This window comes from Meriones unguiculatus, chromosome 6 (genome assembly GCF_030254825.1).
Source record: "Meriones unguiculatus strain TT.TT164.6M chromosome 6, Bangor_MerUng_6.1, whole genome shotgun sequence".
In the NCBI taxonomy this organism is placed as follows: domain Eukaryota; kingdom Metazoa; phylum Chordata; class Mammalia; order Rodentia; family Muridae; genus Meriones; species Meriones unguiculatus.
In genome coordinates, this window is record NC_083354.1 from 21,934,619 (window position 1) to 21,954,362 (window position 19,744).

A 19,744-nucleotide genomic window follows, 5' to 3' on the forward strand; every position below is an offset into this window, starting at 1 on the left:
ATAATCACTAAATGGACACCCAATCTCACTACCTACATTCTATATTAATATTTTACTATATTTACATATTCTACATGGATATCTATTCCCCTACCCATTAATTCATCCTAATTTTCTAGATGCTTTAGTACTTGTTGTGGTTTGAATGACAATAACCCCCAAAGGCTCATAGATTTTAATATCTGGTCACCAGTGTGTAGCACTATTTGGAAGCGTGTCACTGGGGGTTGGCTTTTAGTTTTCAAAAAGCCCATTCCATGGCCAGAGTCTCTTTCTCCAGCTGCCTGCGGATCCTGATACACAACTCTCAGTTACTTCTCCAGTACCATGTCTTCCTGTGTGCCACCATGATAATGGACTAAACCTCTAAAACTATAAGCAAGACACATTTCTTTTATAAGAGCTGCCATGATATGGTGTCTCCAAAGCAGTAAAACCCTGACTAGGACAGTACTGATCCTTAAAACTTAAAAAAACAAACATCGTAAGTTCAAGATCACTCTCAGCTACATGGGAAGTTTAGGGTTATCCTGAATTACATGAGACCATTTCAAAAATCCAAAACAATGAAACAGAACAAATAAAAAATTAAAACCAAACAAAAAAAGCCTCAAACAAACAACACAGGAAACCCAGTCTTTTCTCCTTTAGCAATTTCTGTTTGAATAAAGAGACAATAATAGTTGAGGTAGGGGATAAATTCTTCCTTTCCTACTGTCAATTTCATCTTAATGCATGCTGCAAATTAGGACCAGGTGTTCACCTCTTGCTGGCTGCTAATCTCCGTGACAGCCCTTAAGAAAATAATCTCTCCAAGAAGTATTCCCCAAGAACTTGTCGTGAAGTAGGGAGGTAAGAAAAACGGAAGAGAACTCTAAGGGCAACCACACATGGCTTCACCAGAGGCTAGCAAAAGGTGGATGAGGGTGTGGACAAGCAGTAACACAAATATGGCAACTACTGAAGAATGCCACAATTAAAGAAATGGCTGCATTGAGGGAAACAGAAGATACAGACAATCAGAGGCTTTATTAGGGAAACAATTATGCCTATGTTTGGTTTGGTTTGGGTTTTTTTGAGACAGGTTCTCTCTGTGTAGCTTTGACTGTCCTGGAACTCACTCTGTAGGCCAGGCTGGCCTTTAACTCAAAAAGATCTGCCTGTCTTTTATGCATAAGTTTTTGTGTGTGTGGCTATGTATTAAGTCAGAGGTCATTCCCCAGAATGACCATCCACCTCGTTTTTGGAGATAAGATCTTCTTCCATTGGCCTGGAGCTTGCTGAACAGGGAAGGCTGGCCAGTGAGCCCTGGGGTTTGCCTGTCTTTGCTTCCTCAGAACTGGGTTTACAAACTTGTGCCAACACACTCGGGTTTTTTTTTTTTTTTTTTTTTTTTTAATGTGGGTGTTTGGGCTCAAACGAGTCTTTATGCTTGTATGGTAATTACCTTACTGACTGAGCTATGTCCTCAGCCCTACCTTATATTTTTAAGTCTTTTTTTTTTAAATGACTGTAATGATTTTGTAATATTTAAAAAAATTTTAAAGCTAGAACAGCTACTATTCACATTCTGCAATGGAATAAAATGGCACTAACTAGACTTGTACTGCATCACTGAATAGACATCTTATTTCAAATAGCTAATGGAGTGAGGGATATGACACCTCAGCGTCATATTTTAAGTTTTTTGAGTCAGGGTTTCTCTGTGTAGTCCTGGCTGTCCTAGAACTCACTTTGTAGAGTAGGCTGGCCTCAAACTTAGAGACTCACCTGCCTCTCTGTCTCCTGAATGCTGGGATTAAGGGAGTGTGCCACCATTGCCCAGTTCACCTCAGAGCTCTTTATCTTTTCAATAAAAAAACCTTATAAAACAACTGTCACCTTTTTGTTGGTGTTTTTTGGCAAGGTTTCCCTACCATCCCTAGCTGTCCTTGAACTCACTATGTAAGTGAAGCTGGACTGGAATTCACACAGATCCCCTTGCTTCTGTCTCCCTGGGATTAAAGGTGGATCACCATGGCCAGTTTTATTTGTTACCTTTTTATCTATATGCACCTTTATTTATAAAGGTGCATGCTTTTAATCCCAGCACTCAGGTTGACAGAGGCAGACGATGGCTGCAGAGGCCAGCCTGAATCCTGGACAGCCAAGACTACATAGAGAAACCCTGTCTCCAAGAAAAGCCAAAAAAAAAAAAAAAAAAAAAATCTTTTAAATGTATATACACACACATATTTAGTAGATGTTCTAACAATAATCTTTGCTTGCCTAAAAAAATACTGATTTTTTTGGGGGACTAGAGAAAGAGAAAAAGAGAGGGCAGGAATCTTTGCTATACACTGAAATCTGTAGGAAAAATGCCTAATGTATAGTGTTTATAGCACAAAGAATACTTCAGAAGCCTTGACAGTTTCAGACAGATGCTGGATGCAGTCAGAACTGCCAGCAGAGTGCACCGAGGCACTGCTTGGCCTGTCTCTCACCTGGTGCTCTCGGTGGGACAGGTGGCGCTGTCCATGCAGCACTGTGGCACCGGCCCGCTGAAATCTGACGAATGTTTTTCCCTTGCAGAACTGTTACCAGGGTTGGTTCTCGGACATGGTTGGTATGGCCTAGGCCAAGCTAAAAGACAAATGCACAGAGACTGAAGAGACAGAGCTCAAGCCAATATAACCTATTAACATCTGTGTTACACACCAACATCAATAATGAAGTAAATTCCATATATATATGCATGTATATATATATGTATATATGTATATATATGTATATATATATATATGGAATTTACTTCACACATATATATATATTCCCCCCCTCTATCATAGTAGTCCTCACAGACTAGACTGTCTCCTAAAAACAAGGGCAACAGGGCCTGTCCAAACTTACAGATCATTCTTAACAACTGCTCACTCTCTTGGATTTCACTTCTGGAAACGGTATGAGTTCTTGGAAAGTGAAAAGAGAAGGATCTACAGAGCTCTTATGTAAAGCACACTGGCTTCTGAGTAACAATATACAGATATAAAATATACACAGACTCCAGGTCTCTGTTCTTGGCAGCTAAGTATTCAGCAGCAGGGAAGATCTTGTCACCATTAATTCTCTCATCAAGATTACTGCAACCACAATGACAAGCGACTTCCTGGTCTGCAGTTACGAGGAGAATGCTCATCGAGGCTGCTGTGAATAACTGACCTTGAACAGCAGGGTCTCTGATTCTGTGGGCAGTCAGATCTGAGATTATGGCAGGAGCGAGGATGGCTCTGCCTGTGGCTGAAAACTCCTGTAGAAGCACCTATCTCAGACATCTACCGAAGTCTTTCTCTTCATACCCAGAAGACCTACGCACATAACCCTGTAGTCTTTTCACATTTTCTTCACTTCCATTCCTGCCTTCACTCTTGTGACTACTGGGGATGACGAGATTTCCTGCACAAGCAAAAAATTCTCTGGACACTGCTGCTGCTGCTGCTGCTTTTTTGCTTTTCTAAGACAGGATTTCTTTGTGTAGCCCTGACTGTTCTGGAACTATCTCTGTAGGCCAGGCTGGCCTTGAGCTCACAGAGATCTGCCTGCCTCTGCCTCCTGGGATTAAAGGTACAGTGTGGACACTAATATTAGAGAATATAAAGATATTCTTGCAAGTAAGTAACACTGTCATATTTCTGGAGCGTGCGAGAGCAGCAAACAGGACACTCACCTGCCCTTCTGAATTGCTCCCCCAGGCGTAAACATCCCCAGTTGATGCTAAAGCAAGCGTGTGCTCGGCTCCGGCCGCCACATCTGCGATGGCCACTCCAGCTAAGACAGGGATCTGCTGGGGCCGATTGTGGTTCCGGGCGCGACCCTCCGGCAAGCCTATCAGGCGGTCTGCAGGGCAGCAAGAGGAAGCATTATGGATTGGGCACCTTGAAGTCTGTGTTTTGTAACAGGCCATTAACTTTTTGTGTTAGAATGGCAATGACGTACATAACTCACTGGGGCAAAACCTGCTATTCCAGAAAAACATACCAGACTTTAAATAAAAAGTCTGAGGCTATTCCTGAATGAAATGTTAGTCTTTTTATTTATTAAAAAAAAAAAAATCAAGACTAAAGTCAATATTTTAAGCCAAGACGCTTTTCAATATGAAAAGGACAGGCACATGTCCAACAAGGCCTTCAAGACTCTTGCATTCTTATGCCATTCAACCTGTCTTAGCCTCAAATTTCTCTCCTACGTCTCTCTTAACCAATATCCTCTAGGCCCATTAGGCATGGCACCTGACTTCCACTTGCACAGCTGCCCTAAAACTGTTCCTCAAAACCATGAGTGAGCTCCTGCCTGCTTGCTGCAATGGCCTCTCAGACGCTGGCTCATGGAATGACCTGCAGCTATCTGATTATATGTCCTGAGCTTTCCCCGGTTCCCCATAGACTCTTCCAATCTCGCCAATACACTACTAAAAACCGCCTGCTCTAATACTCCCTAGAATTCTACTCTACTCTTCACATGATCTCTGGGCTTCTTAAATCAAATGACTAAAGTTCAGCCACTATGTAATCAATGTCCTAAACTAGAAATGCACATCCAATTCTTCTGGAGTCCCAGCTCAAATTCAACCTGCTGGATATCTCCAACACATATCTAGAACAGAAGGGCCCATATGGTGATTACGATTTGAACATAAAATGGTCCTAAAAATCTCATGTGTTTAAGCTGTGGCCCCAAACTAATAGTGCTACTAAGAGGATGTTAACTTCATCAGTGGATTCTTCCACAGCTGAATGGTTACTAGGAGGTGAGACCTGGTTGGAAGAAGTGGTAATTAGAGGCATATCATTCTTCATTTCTCCTTACATTTATTCATTTAAAAATATTATTTATTTTCATTATATATGTGTGTGAGTACCTACATGCATGCTTAGAGCCCACAGAGAAAGGTGTTGAATCCCCTGGAATTAGAGTTAGGCATGGGTATGAACCACAGGATGTGTGTGCTTGGAACCAAAGCCAGGTCCTCTATAAAAGCAGCAAGTGCTATTAACCACTGACTCATATTTCCAGCCCCTTATTCATTTGCTGCTTTTCCTCCTCCTTCTTTTTCTCTTCCTGTGTGTGCACAGATACAGGCCATACTATGTACATAAAGGTCGGAAGACAATTTTCCCTTTTTTCCACCCTGTGAATTCTGGGAAGGAACTCGGGTCTCATGTTTGGCAGCAAGTGTCTTTACAGATGGAGCCATCTTGCCAGCCTGGAGGTATGTATTTGAAGGATTTTTTTTTTTTTTTAAAGATTTATTTATGTATACAGATGAGTGCACACCTGCATGCCAGCAGAGGGCATCAGATCATATCATAGATGGCTGTGAGCCACCATTTGGTTGCTGGGAATTAAACTCAGGACCTCTGGAAGAGTAGCCAGTGTTCTTAACCACTGAGCCGTCTTTCCAGCCCCTGAAGGATGTATCTTGTCTCCAGCCTTTCCTCTTCCTCTTTCTCTGCCTGATGCCTACAGAGACTAGAGGAGGATGTTGAATCCCTGGAACTAGAGTCAGGATCAGTGTGAACCCCATGATGTGTAGCTAGTCACAGGAGGTGAATAGCTTTGTTCGGCTATTCTCTTCTCCCAAGAGAAGCTGCTTCTTCACGAATCCAGAAGCAATGGAACCACAAAACTACAGACTGAAACATCTAAATCCATGAAACAAAACAATCTTTGTTCCATTGTCACAGTGAAGAAAAAGCAAACTAACACAATGACTAAAGTTAAGCTCTTTCTCTCCTGAGCCAGCTCATTCCTTACTCAAGGACTCAGTTTACTTCTTCACCTCTCCACCATCCACACTCATCTCCCAGTCTCTACAGCCTGCCAGCAGCAGAGAAGAGGAGGGAGAACTCTTGGCAAGGGTTCTTCCAGCAAGAGTGAGGGATCTCTCATGAGACTTAATGGAGGGAAGTTTGTTCTTGAAACAAAATTCATCAAATAGGAGCAGAAAGTAGCAAATAAACAAGGGTCACGTGGTAAACACCACTCAGAGAACTCTATAAACCAAGAAGGCAAATGTTTTTGTTTTTTGTAATACACACGTACAGAAAGTAATATAGTCTAGAATATACCTTGACCAAAAGTATACACATGACCATCCTTGGTCACAGCCACAGAAAACTGGGTTCCACAAGCAACCTTTTTAATTCCAATTCCACAAAGGACATCAACTTTCTGTAAAATAAAAGTATAAGGCATATGTTCAGGAGGAAAAAACAAATAAACCAACAAGCAAAAACTTCTTGAATTTTCCTATTGGCATTTATAACATCAAGTACTATCTCCAATAAAAAGGCCAATTGTCACTGACTTATATTTACCTAAATCATATTCTTAAATATTATTTTCTCCTACTGCTCTCAGTGGTAACTGAGTGTTGGGGGGAGAGTGCTGAGGCTAAGGAAGTCTGGCTAACATTCTCAGGAACACATGCGAAGTGGAGCATTCCATGAGGTAGCAGAAACCAAAGAAAACCATGACCATTTAAAGAACATGGCACAATTTTGTGAGACCACAAGCAGCTTCCTGTCAGTTTGCTTTTCTTTTTGCTTTCCCATTTGGTAAGAGCTGCCTTCAGCATTCCCCAGAAAGGAAGTTTTCTGCTTCTCTAAACTCCAATTTGAATATTCATCAAGCAACTATTAACATGTCACAGACAATATATGATAGCAAACAAGTTGAAAACAAAGTCAATCATGTCATGCTGTTTTATCAAATATGCAAGGAAATCCCATTTTATAACAAAGATTCACAGGAGGTTTGCGGAACCAAGGAACCTAAAATGTGACTAACTGTTCCTAGTTGATTTTATACGCACTCATTTCTTTTTATATAAATACATACACACACACATTTTTAAAGATGTACAATTCAATGGTGATGAGCTGGAACAGTGGCTGCAGGCAGAGTTGTAATATCTACTCATGAGTCCTCATAAGGACCCTGGAAGTTCCTGTTCCGTCTTTGCATGGGACAAGTCATAGGGCACTCAACCTGTCTGCGAAGACAGAGGCTCACACTTGCAGAATGTTTACATCCATTTTTCCTTAGTAATGGCTTATTTAAAAGTCAAGATCTAGAATGCTGGACATTTAAGAATAAGCAACTGAGGGCCTTAAACTCTTGTCACAATTACAAAAATGTTCAAGCTAAAGTACTTTCAAATCAAAAGATATACTGAGAAAAGCAAAGCCTAAGTTCTACTGTACAAAAACTAGGATTTAAGGCAGTAACTGACCTGAGGGGAAGATTTTGCAGTGGAATTTCCTAAGCCCAGTTTTCCATAGTCTCCATCTCCAAATGCCCACACCATGGAGCCGTCTGCTGACACTGCCAAGGTGTGGTTCAGTCCACAGGCCACCTTGGAGAAACATCAGACTACTCAGTGAACAGATCATCTAACCTGAACACAAACTCTATTCCCAGAACTTTTTCTCTTCTTGACTGAAAATTTTCATGTGCTGTTTCCGAAGAGTCTTACTGGTTTTGGTAACTGCTCCAAATGTTAACCCAAACACATCAACTAGAATTCCCAAGATCCCTAAATTATTACTTTACTTTCTTCAAAGTAAAATCCTTCAAGCATCTGTAGCTAAGAACATAAAAGTATAAAAGGCAGGAAAAAGTACATGTAACTCATTCAGTACACAGGCTATCTCAGCAACTACAGAGGGAAGTCAAGACATCTTACCCATTATTGAGACACTTTCAATGTGTATGCAAAGAGGGAAAAATTCAGCTATATAACTCAACACTGCCACACAGGAGCAACAAAAAAGCTGTTCTACATAAAGGCAGTTTTGTGTTGCTGCTGCTGTTTGCTTGCTTATTTGAGATGAGGTCCTGATACATAACCTAGGCTATGCCTGAACTCTATTCACTTTTGTATCCCGGCTGTGGCCCCCTCCCTCATCTCCTCCCAGTCCCACCCTCTCTCCATCTTCTCCCCCTATGACCTTCTACTGATAGGGAGAGGTCCTCTTCCTCTACTATCTGATCCTAGCCTATCAGGTCTCATCAGGACTGGCTGCACTGTCTTCCTCTATGGCCTGGCAAGGATGTTCCCCACCCCCATCAGGGAGATGTGATCAAAAAGCCAGCCACTGATTTCAAGTCACAGACAGCCCCTGCTCCACTTGGAGACTGAGTTGCCAATGGGTGACATCTGAGCAGAGGGTCTAGGTCCTCCCCATGCATGGTCCTTGGTTGGAGCATTGGTCTCTGGAGGGCCCTCTGGGCCCAGATTTTTTTTGGTTCTCCTTGTGGAGCTTCTGGTGCTTGAACTCTTGATCTCGCTGCTTTTCAGCCTTTCAAATGCGGGGATTACAGATATATGCCACCACACCCAGCTTTTTAAAAGACTATACAGCAAGGTGTGATAGCGTTTTTTGGATGGCGTTTGGGATGGGTTTTGGATGGATGGTGTTTTTAAACAGCCACATCCAAGACTAGGGGCCAAAACTGTGACTTTTTCACACTGGGAAAAACTCATGAAAAATTATAAAGTATGCCAAATAAAAGATACAGAGGTTAAACACAACTAGTGATTCTGGTCTTTCTGAATGATAGACGAACATCTACGTGCAAACAGAAGAGGTAAGAAATTACTATCAACTACAGCACCACATTGACTTATGCCATGCCTGTCCAATCTGATATCCTTCCAGGGCAGTCACTCTCTCCGGAAGTTTTTTGTTAGAGGTGTTTCCGAGACCCAGACGACCATAGTCACCATTCCCAAAGGTGAAGAGTTTGCCATCTGATGTCACCACTGCTGAATGCTTGAAGCCACAAGACATCTAGGACAGAATCAAGGAGAAAAAGGCTTGTAAGAAGGGAGACTAGGAAAGAAGGCAGTCGCTTTCGGCTAGGAATGTAGCAGTATAACTGGCTGACAAGTGAAGACTAAGGAGTCTACCTGCTCATGTACCCTCCTGATCTGCCTCAGCAGGTTCAGAAAAACCAAGCAGACCCAGGAAGAACTGTCATTATTCTTTTTGCTGTGTGTGCTAACCTAGACTAAAGGAGATAAATGAGAAAAAAATTTATAGTAAACTCTAGGGTGATATGTGATTTTACAGTATTATCTTTGATCACTAGCTGATCCTACAGACATGCACATCTCTTTACAACAAAACTTCACCACCTACCAAGAACTGTGTGGAGGACCTAATCCATTGGTGTTTTGTTTTGTTTTGTTTTTCCAAGAGCCTGCAGTTATCCTATCACAAACCAAGTCTGCTGGCTTGGAAAAGTTAAGTCCATTCTAACATTAAAAGCCATTTAATTTCTAAAAAGCTCAGGAATGAGCCTACATAACCAAAAATAGTGAATCTATTATACTGTCCATGAAATCTGTTTTTATACTATTCCTGCTAGCTAAACTTCAGAATGCTATTTAAAAACTCTGTATTTACACTAAAAGGCAAACTTATTCATTCTGTGCCTGACCTGCACCACTTCTTCTCCTTGTAAGGCCTCAATCTGCCTTGGCCGGCGCTGCCTGTCGCTGTTCCCATGGCCAAGTTTGCCATAGTCCCCATCTCCCCAGCTAAAGACTTCACCACTTTCTGTCAGGGCCATTGAGTGCCCATCAGAGCCACAGGAAGTCACCAGCTGTGTCACCACAAAGCCTAGAAGACAGAAGAAACACAAGAGGTACCAACTGTAAACTATCTCTCTTGTAGCCACTATAGAATGCCCTCAGATTTGAAAAGCACCAAAATAATACTGTGTGATAAGAAACTTCAAATAAAATTTATAGACATAACCTGGTATATCTGGGAGCAGTCACACAAATGATAAAGACGAGGGAGGACAAGAACAGCCATTACAGCCACTAAAGATGACATTCTAGTCACTCCTACAACTGCTTTATCAGGATTGTCTTATTTCTCCTTTCACACAGAGCAAGTGGCAGATACCACCATTCCCATTTTCCACAGTTGCAGAGATTGAGCTGCAAAGTGGTATGATGATTAGGACACGGGTCCAGAGCCAGGGACTAGAAAGAGCAGGTAGGAGCCCTGCCTGTGTTCCCATCTACAATGCAGCAGTCTATCACCCAGTTCTACAGGAATCTCCTGTGATCTCACTGAGAAGGCTTAAGTAAAAGCAATTACTTAAGAGTATTTGTGTTCTCCATGAAAAAGCATGCTCACCTTACAGCCTGTAGGCCAAATATATCCCAATATAGCTAGGGATGTGGCCTAATTAGCAGGTGACATCATGTCACAATGTTCAAAGGTTGGATAGCCCTTACTGCAAGCATTAGGATCCATGAGACCCTGCAGTGGCTTTTCTTGAGGCATTCTGTTTCAAGTGACACAAATCTCTGTCAGAGATATCCTTTAAACTCTCTAGCACAGTTGGAGATTTTCATGAAGTGTTTTTATGTTAATGAAACAGACACACCCACACACACAGAGATACCTAATTGCAGTTTTTTTATAATTTTAAACATTTTGTTTTCCTTGGATCTCAAATATATATGCTGCTAGATTGTAGCGCTCCTACTTATGAACTACATAAAATGTGGAAATTAAGGCTGTACAGAGTACCTAACTAGAGCCCAAACATAAGCAACCCCCCTTGGGTTCCACAGTTGGGAGGAGTTCCAGTAGATATGCACACTCCTACAGCCAGGTCACTGTTTTCTAACCACTTTAAATCCAGGGCAGCCTCACCTTGCAGGGCTGAAATGACAGTCAGCACATGAAGGTCATCTGAATTTCCTTGCCCTAATCTTCCATAGCTTCCTTCCCCACAAGCCAACACTGTGCCATTGGCCTGGATGACAAAGGTACAGTTCTGACCACATATAACCTAGTATAAAACACAGAATTAAAAACACTATTCTTATTTGAGTCAGACATGATCAAGATATATTGTGTACGTGCATGAAATTATCTAAGAATAAATAAAAACATTACCCCCCCCATTACCCTTATTGTTTATCTCTAACATTCAGGCATTTTAGGTGATTTCATGTACCTGAGGATAGCTCTACCACTTCTTTTTTCCTTTGTACCAAAGCAGAAAAACTGGCCTAACTGTGGCTTCCCTAGAACCTTTGATTACTATACTTCTGATAATAATCAAGGCACATATGAGGCCCATCTCACTGAAAGAGTTTAGACACATGAGATTTCAGTTAACTGCACAGTTAAACAACAACAACCTAAGGAAAGAAAGAAGAAAAGCAATGGGGAATTTTTAAAGCCTGGTGTAGAAAGAGGCAGAAACTGGAATGGAAACACATAGGGAACAGCAGTGAACTCTGGGACAGGTGAAGTGGCTTCAAGGATGGTATGGGAATACAGTACCATAACTATTACATGAAAGGAGGGGTATCAATAAAGTCTAAAGATCCTAGATAGTTTATATTCCCAAAGAGAACAGTGATTAAGATTTGCTCAGCTTCCATACATTTACACTGCACTGGCCTAGTCCATTGTGATATTAATTCACTACATTTGCAAGAGAGAAAATTTTAGAAACTTACTAAAATGTCTTCAGTACAATAAAACCTTAGCAAGCTTTTATTTGGAGACCACATATAAAATGAGGTTCCTTCATGTTTCACCACCTAGACTACAAAACTGATAAGCTTTAACCCCAAATAAGTTACTGACAGCAATTGGAATTCCCACATTTCTTCTTTGCTCTTCACTCTTCTAGTTAGTTACCTGTTGGGCCTGTGAGAAGGAAGGTGCTATAGCTGGTACCATTACATTTCTTCCAGCTTCGGCCAGCTGTCCATGCCTGCCAGCACCCCATAAGTAGACATCACATTTACCTCCCAGGTGCCAGTCCTAGAAAACCCACAGGCACCTAAAGTTAGGTTCATCCAGTTGCTCAAACAAATATACACTGAGCATAAGCATGTGACCTCTACAGGAAACAGAAGGACACAGAAACACATGCCTTTACAATCAAAAGACTGACTGAAGCCCACCACATAGGTCTATCTTTACTGACCTCGGGTCTGGAAGTGGCCCAAGACATAATTTGTTCATCCATGCCATTGATCCACTTGCTGTTATCCTGTAAGACAGAGCACACACCAAAACCAGTGATGCTTTGTTAGGACTCGTCTGCTCTGTTAGTGATAACGCTTTTCTGAAGAACATGGTGATAGCAGGACAAGTCAAGAGGACTTGTTCTTATTAGTTGTTCTCACTTTGTTTTGTGTTTAAAAAAGACAGGGTCTCACTGTGATGCTCAAGTCAGCTGGCTTCAAACTCTTGGGATCAAAATTCTCTTCCTTTTTCCTCCTAGAAAAGTTGGGGCTATAGGTCTATGCCTTCCCAACCAGCAAGTCCAATACCAAAGTATTTTCAAAGTTGCTTTTTACATTCTAATATTTACACACACACACTTTTTTTTTTTTTTGAGACAGAGTTTCTCTGTGTAGCCTTGGCTGTCCTAGACTCACTTTGTTGACCAGGCTGGCCTTGAACTCACAGAAATCCACCTGGCTCTTCCTCCCTGAGTGCTGGGATTATAGGTGGGCACCACCGCCTCACACCCGGCTTCAAATATTTACTTTTTTTTATACACACTTTCACTATCACTAGGTTCAAGGCTAATCATTCAGGTTTACTGAGTACCTATGGGTGCAAGGCCATGTACATAACTATCACCCTAGATTCTTTGTTTAGTTTATCAGGTAGCTCTTATCAGGGCTTCAGCTTTCTTATCTGTAAGATGATATTAGGGCCAAATGGGGTCCAAAAAACCCTGCTATATTCTGTTCTGTTGTACTTTATTTCACTCCTCTCTATTCTCTTATTTGTATGTGGTGCTGGTGCTGGGGACTGAACTCAGGCAGGTATGCTGAGTGTAACATTCACAACACCATGAAAGACATTTCTTGATTAAAAATGTTTTCAGATAGTTTTATTCAATTCCTGCTGTGTTTTCATTTTTATGTTCAAACACTTGCACAAATAAACCTTAACTAAGGTTAAATCAGGTGCTTGCTTGTACCCCCTTACATTGGCATTTTACCGTCATCTCCATTTCTACAGCTAGACAATATCAAATACAGTAAAAAAGAAAGGACACACTGAATGCTCTTCTGTATTCTCGCTTGATGCTGATTACTAACATGTTTAAAGCGTGGACTAATTCAGCATCTCCGTGTGGCATAAAGCCCATAAAATGAGCAGAGGAAAACTAAGCACATGTGTACTTAAGGCACTTAGCAAGCACCTACGGAGGAAGAAAAGAGTGAAGTATGGAACTCCTGTACGGAGTTGGCAGATTCAGAAGGCTCTGTCTCTACAGGCTTGAGCAGCCATACAGTAGGAAATATAATGAGTTTATCTAAGGGCTTGTCACTGCTGGTCAAGCCAGCAAAGGAACTGTGGCAGGCCAGGCAGCCATGGCACAACCTCCACTACAAGTAACAGCAGCTCCTGCTGCCCTTACCATGAGGAGGACTAGCTCATCCTCGGGAACAGGCTCCAGGTCTGGGACAGTAAAGGACTCTGGAAATGGGGCTCCATTGGTCAGGGCTTCTGCAGCCTTGATGGTAGTTGAGAAGCATTCTAACCAGGCCCACTCATTCGGATTCCAGGACGTAGGATCTGGGAGGCAGTTCTGGTGGTGTGGTGGCACTGGAGGGCTACACAGCAGCTGATCCAGATGAAGCCCCACAGCAAGGGAAGCCAGACATTGCATGTAGGGGCTATGAACAAGCTGGTCACCACAAACCACATGAGGCTAAGAAAAAACAAAAAAATGCTGGTGTCAGATATTCTGAATGAACTTACTATGTTATGAAAGCTTATAGAACTAGTAAAGAGAATGATACACATATATATGTTAGAGAAAATTGAGTGAAGATTATGTAGCATTCTCTTTACTAGTTATGTAAATACACATTTTATATGAAATAGTTATATATTTAAGTAGAGTTTTTTATTATGTACACAGTATTCTGCCTGCATGCCAGAAGAGGGAACCAGATCTCCTTACAGATGGTTGTGAGGCACCATGTGGTTGCTAGGAATTGAACTCAGAGCCTCTAGAAGAGCAGCCAGTGATCTTAACCTCTGAGCCATCTCTCCAGCCCATTTATATATATATATGTTTATATAAAATAAATTTTTATATTTAAAGACATATTTAGATAAAATAGAATATATAGTATATTTATATACAAATAACCTTATATAAACATACTGCATTAATAAATTATTCAGTATATTTATATGTAAATAGCCTTATATAATAATAGCATTCATAAAATAGAATATATAGTATAATTTATATATGTATAAATAACCTTATATAGTCGTGGCATTAATCAAAACTAAGAAACTTGTGCTAATACAGCATTACTCAAAGCAGAACTTTATTTGGCCACTGTAGCCCTTTTTGTTCCAGAATCCAACATGGGATCACACTAGACTGCACATGCGTGTGCATCTTTTGACCATAAACAAGGCAGATAACGTCAGTCACAGAGAGCTGAGCCCTCACACTTCTCTCCCTGCAGCAGTCAACCTTGGCAGTCATGAGAAGCAAGTTCTCTTTTATGTCAGTCTTTAATCACAGCAGAGCAAACCTATGACAAAGGCCATGAAGATGAAACCCAGGCAAATTCTTCAGTGAAATTACCTGGCCTTGGAGTCAACAAACCATCTGAAAGAATGTATCAACACTACAAACTTAAGGTTCACAGTTTCATTTTACTTAGACGAATATAAAGAGTGGGTTTAAGATTAACTGAACAACTGCTTCGGTGCAAGTGACTTCATTTCTGCCCATATCACTGCACTTATTTTCCTCAAACTTCATGTCTTTGGGTGGGTGGGTGGAGGGAGATCCAAATTACAAAGCACCAAGCACTATGGGAGTTAGGGTCATGAGTTACCTTTTCATAGGCATATTGCTCTTGAAGCATCATGGGTAGCCGTTCCAGGAATGCTCTCATGCAGGGAGCCATGTTTAATCCCAGAATACCCTGTTGTTTCAGGGCTGTCCTGCAGGTTGCTAAAATGTGATTGGCAGAAGCCCATTCTGCTGTACAGTTCACAACCAAAACATCCTAGTAAAAGTAAATCATGCCATATGATTAATTTCCCTATACAAAAGATTAAAAAATCATACCACCATCATTCAACCTGAGAAATTCTCTCCAGTAACTGGATTAACTACTTTTCCATTTTACAAGCAGAAAAGTCTATAGAACTTTTAAAACATCCAATTTTTGTCTAAGTTAAACAAATGAATAAAAATAGTAAGTGTGAATCACCTCAACAAATTTTCTTTAAAAACATCAATTATCTGCTGGTTCATGGGACTTGTAAGACAAGGCTCACAGTCTGACATGACTACCACACTAGGAGAACTGAAGAGTTGTTTCCTCGGAGCGCAGCGTGAGCCCAGAGTTGCCCTACTCCCCGCAGCAGGCTCAACAGCTGTTTGCAGTGCTGAGGGTGCTGCACACCACATTGCTAATCTTAAATGCATCCTAGGATTGCTTAGCGTGTAGTTTTACTTTTAGTAGGACCATTCACATAGGATAATAGCTTCTCTTTTAACACCATTTAAGCACATAAAATGTAAGTCAAACAGCACACTGGCTTTGTTCCTAAGAATATGAAGTTGACATGTGGAGTCCCATCTCAAATAATTAAAATTGTGAAGTAGGACATATTTAAAAATGTTTTCCATAGATTAGTTGAATTATTTATTGTAACAATTTACTTCATAAGAGTGTAGAGAATGTTGTCATTTTCATTTTACTGTTGAGGAAATTAAGCTCCATAAGTTTCTTTTATAAGATCACCACAATGAGGCATGGAGCCAAATTTTGAATATAGCTTGGTACCATAGCTATGTAAGTCATTACATGTAATAGCTTCCAGCAGAATATGTAGCCCTAATCATACAAATGTAGTAAGAATGTCTAGAAATATCCTGCATTTTGGAGGTAAACATTCCAATGTTGTAATCCTGACATATTTCTACCAGAGTAATCTTGACCAATTTCTTTGCTATTGTAATACTCAAAATATGTTTAAATTATTTCATTTTTGTTTTTTAAAAGGTGCATTATGAGTGAAGGTTATATATCTTAGTGGTAGTATTTAACTAGTATTGATGCCTTGGCTTTAATTCTCAGCACTGCAAAACTCTTTAACATTAAAATGAACAAAATTATTGTGCATGGCCTTGGGAACACGGTTAAGTGGGATGTACCAGGAAGCTCTCTCTCCTAGGAAGAATTGTGCTGGCAGGAACAAAATGAACTGTTTTAGATCTCTGGAATCTTATTTTAGTTCTCTATCTTCCAAAGGAGATATTGGCAAGCAATTGTTTGTTTGTTTATTTATTTATTTATTTATTATTATTATTTTTTTTTTGGTCAGGTTCAGCCTTAAATCATAGTGGCTAATGTCAACACTCCAGTCAACCCACAGATGTGTAGTAGACAGTCACACTTCTGTTTCTGGCATAGCTTTCTAGAGTTGCATGCACAATAAGTACTTTACTTCCAAGTCTCAGGGTATTTTAGATAATTTAAAAGTATGGGCTAATATTATTAACCCTATAATTATTGTGGCAGTATTATCTAACCCACTATTACAGTTAATAAAGACACAGACACCTGACAGATTGTGGATCAGCCTTATTTCACCTGAGACAGGGCAGATGTTACCTCTTAAGCTACTCAGTATTCCACAACAACAACAACAAATAAAAGGCTCCTGAGCAATAAAAAGCTTCAAATATCTTAAAATTGTAAGTGGAATAATTAAACAGGGAGGCAGAGGCAGACGGACCTCTGTTAGTTCAAGGTTAGCCTCATCTACACAGTGAGTTCCAGGACAGTGTCTGAAACAAAAAACAAAAAAACAGAAGAGAGAGAGAGGAGGAATAAAGGAAAAAAATAATTGAACAACTGACTTTCACTAGAATTTTGGCACTAAGGATAAATAAGGTTATTGCTCAATTTAATGCAGTACTCTTTGTTTTAAATTATTCTATGTTTAGTTATTTACCCTTTATCATCCTTTTATAAAGTATTGCTATGTGCAAATTGGAATAAACACTCTTACAAGAACAGTAGCTTCCTTAAACTTGCTATCCTTACTACATCTCCTCAGAAGTGATAGAATGTTACAGTTGTCATTCAGTATTGTAATATAAATGTCCATCAACAGCGGTATAACACAAAACAACAAATACGCCAAAAAGATGAGAGCCTTAATAACATATTTGGCTGTGAAAAATTAAAAATAATAATCCTGCTTTTATGTTTTTTAGTAAAAAACTCCTTTGTAATATTTTTCTAAAAACCAAGAAAATGATTAGTCATCACATATGCCAAGTATTTGATATTGTGTGTTCTTGTCATGTTTTCTGAAATTAGAGGAAAAAAAATTGTTTGAACCTTAATTTCTGTCAAATGACATGAAAACATGATTCTGTGTTGTGAGTTTTGTTATATTTCATTATCACAATGGATAGTGTATACTATGTACATATCGCTATACATTTATGTCAAGAAATAATAAAAATAATGACATTACCAAGTTTAAAAAAAAAAAGAGAGAGAGAGTATGAAGACTGCTGTACTGCACAACAGAATTTCTTCACAGCAGGCTGGCTAGCACTTTGCTAGAATCTTACATTTCAGAGCCATGATATATTTTGGATACTTAAATATCTTTGGAGATTTTTTTCCCACTATTTTTCTGACATAGTTTAGTGCTGCCAAAAATCATGTGAGAAAATTAGAATCTCCTATGTCTTCCAATGAAAATAAATTATTAAAAAAAAAAATCAATCCCTTTCAGCAAAGCCCAGGTGTAACAGAAAGGTGTGAGATGAGAAACGAGCATGCCCAGGGTTAACTCCCTTCTACTATTAGTTGCCTATCTTGGGCAATAGTAATCTTTCAGACAGCATTTGTTCTCTGTGTTGGGGAGGGCTTGAACTGTAATTTCTAAAACTTCTCTAGGCTCATAATCTATGGTTTGGTGTATCTGTTCGTTACCTTTGATCTATTTGAGCAGGCAGCTACCCCAACTTCTGGAATCCATACTGTGGTCTGAATAGCTCCAGAGCCTATCACAACAGTTTGCAAGACAGAGCCATCCTAAAACGAGATATATTTATCAAAACTCATTTCTTGACTTTAGGCACTGTTGACACATTTGTTACTTTACATTCACAAAATATACATTACAAATTTTAACTGAGCTGAATTCAACAACGTTCAATTTATAGCCTAATACCCACTTTTCATTTAAAAAATACTCATCAGTAAGAAACCCAAAGAACAGAAGATCGGTTCTTTTAGAGATGACTCTACAGGAACTTCTTAACTATCCAAGACACTGTTACATGAATATTCTTAAGACTGATTAATTTTTACTATATATGATCCAAACTAAAGTAAAATATTTTTTAAAAAAATCTGTATCCTTACCCTTAAAGACCAAATGTTCATAAGCCCTCCAAGTCCACCAGACACCAAGGCCAAGCCATCAGAACTGAAGGCCACAGTCCGAACAGGAGTGATGTGTCCCCGCAGCTGATAAACACACTTGGCTCCTGATGACTTCCGAAAGCCATCCTATAATTCATTGTTTTGAATAAATATTAGTTTAAAATATACTTCACAGGCCCAGTCTTGGAAATTTCACATTTCAGCAATACGAAACTGGGGATTGAGGTAGAGATACTTTCTCCCAAAAGTTACTTATCTTGATGAATAACAAGAAGGCAGTAACCCAGCTGTTTTATACTTTTTAAAACCAATTTTCTGTTCTTTAAACAAGCAGAAATTACTACATTTCAAAGTTCCAATCTGTGAGACAAAAAAATCTGACTTTTCTTGTGACAATAGTTTATTTTACAATTTTAGCTTCATATCATTTTTATTTTCTCACCTAATACTTACCACTGCTTGTGCCCACTCCATACAAATAGGATTTCCTATTGTTGGCTGACGGTTCTGCCTCTAAAACTATGTCTGTTGGAACACAGTTCAAGAATGGAGTTGGGAGAGAAAAATCCTCTGTGCTTGTGAGAACACTCCAAGAAAACAAGACAAGAGTCTTGTAACCTCAGTTTCTTCAAAACACAAAATTGTTCTTGGAATATGTTTTCAATGTTCCTCCCAGGTAGAGTAGATAGGAGTGAGTTTACTTCAGATGATTCATTACAACTGGCTATTGTTATTTATTTGCCAATACAGGAAAACGTTTTAACCATGTGTGGCTTGTCCTTGTGATTTGTACAATTTACTCTTATACAATTTACTTCTTAACCTTGGAGTATAAATTGTCTGATGCTCTGAATAAAGTTGGTTATTGCACGAGATTTTAGTCTGTCTCATTTTTAGGCTCCATTCTCCCAGGTTCCATTGGCTCTAAACAGTTAATGTCTCATCAACATATTCGTTCTGCCAGTTTTTGAAGTGAGAAGGCTAAGGCCAGTGCACAGGTCAACTCACTTGGACAAAAAGTAAACTATATTTACCTTTACTGATCTCATTTCCACTTCTGTAGCCCTTTCCTCTTATCATTTACCTCTTCATCCTTCTCTTTATATAAGTTAAGACTGATGCACTTATCTACCCAAAGGCCACTAAATAGAACTTTCAAAGAGTGTTTGTATCACAGGCAAAAGGAAGCTGCAAACTGTTCATAGATTCAGTTTAATCAGAATTCAGTTTTGTTTTGTT

At 39.7% G+C, this 19,744-nt stretch overlaps 1 protein-coding gene across 4 annotated transcripts in view; it reads right to left on the reverse strand.

Annotated features, from left to right (window-relative positions):
- Herc1 (HECT and RLD domain containing E3 ubiquitin protein ligase family member 1) overlaps positions 1-19,744 on the reverse strand; it is a 163,842-nt gene that overhangs the window by 11,102 nt on the left and 132,996 nt on the right. For all 4 annotated transcript variants that reach the window (XM_060384853.1, XM_060384852.1, XM_060384850.1 and 1 more), the window contains 13 exons: positions 18,485-18,631; positions 18,050-18,151; positions 14,918-15,091; positions 13,468-13,761; positions 12,013-12,078; positions 11,721-11,846; positions 10,719-10,857; positions 9,484-9,665; positions 8,676-8,831; positions 7,271-7,393; positions 6,105-6,207; positions 3,704-3,873; positions 2,484-2,622 (listed from right to left, as the gene is read on the reverse strand). In XM_060384853.1, the coding sequence (XP_060240836.1) occupies positions 2,484-2,622; positions 3,704-3,873; positions 6,105-6,207; positions 7,271-7,393; positions 8,676-8,831; positions 9,484-9,665; positions 10,719-10,857; positions 11,721-11,846; positions 12,013-12,078; positions 13,468-13,761; positions 14,918-15,091; positions 18,050-18,151; positions 18,485-18,631 (1,921 nt within the window). The remainder of the gene's footprint in view (positions 1-2,483; positions 2,623-3,703; positions 3,874-6,104; positions 6,208-7,270; positions 7,394-8,675; positions 8,832-9,483; positions 9,666-10,718; positions 10,858-11,720; positions 11,847-12,012; positions 12,079-13,467; positions 13,762-14,917; positions 15,092-18,049; positions 18,152-18,484; positions 18,632-19,744) is intronic.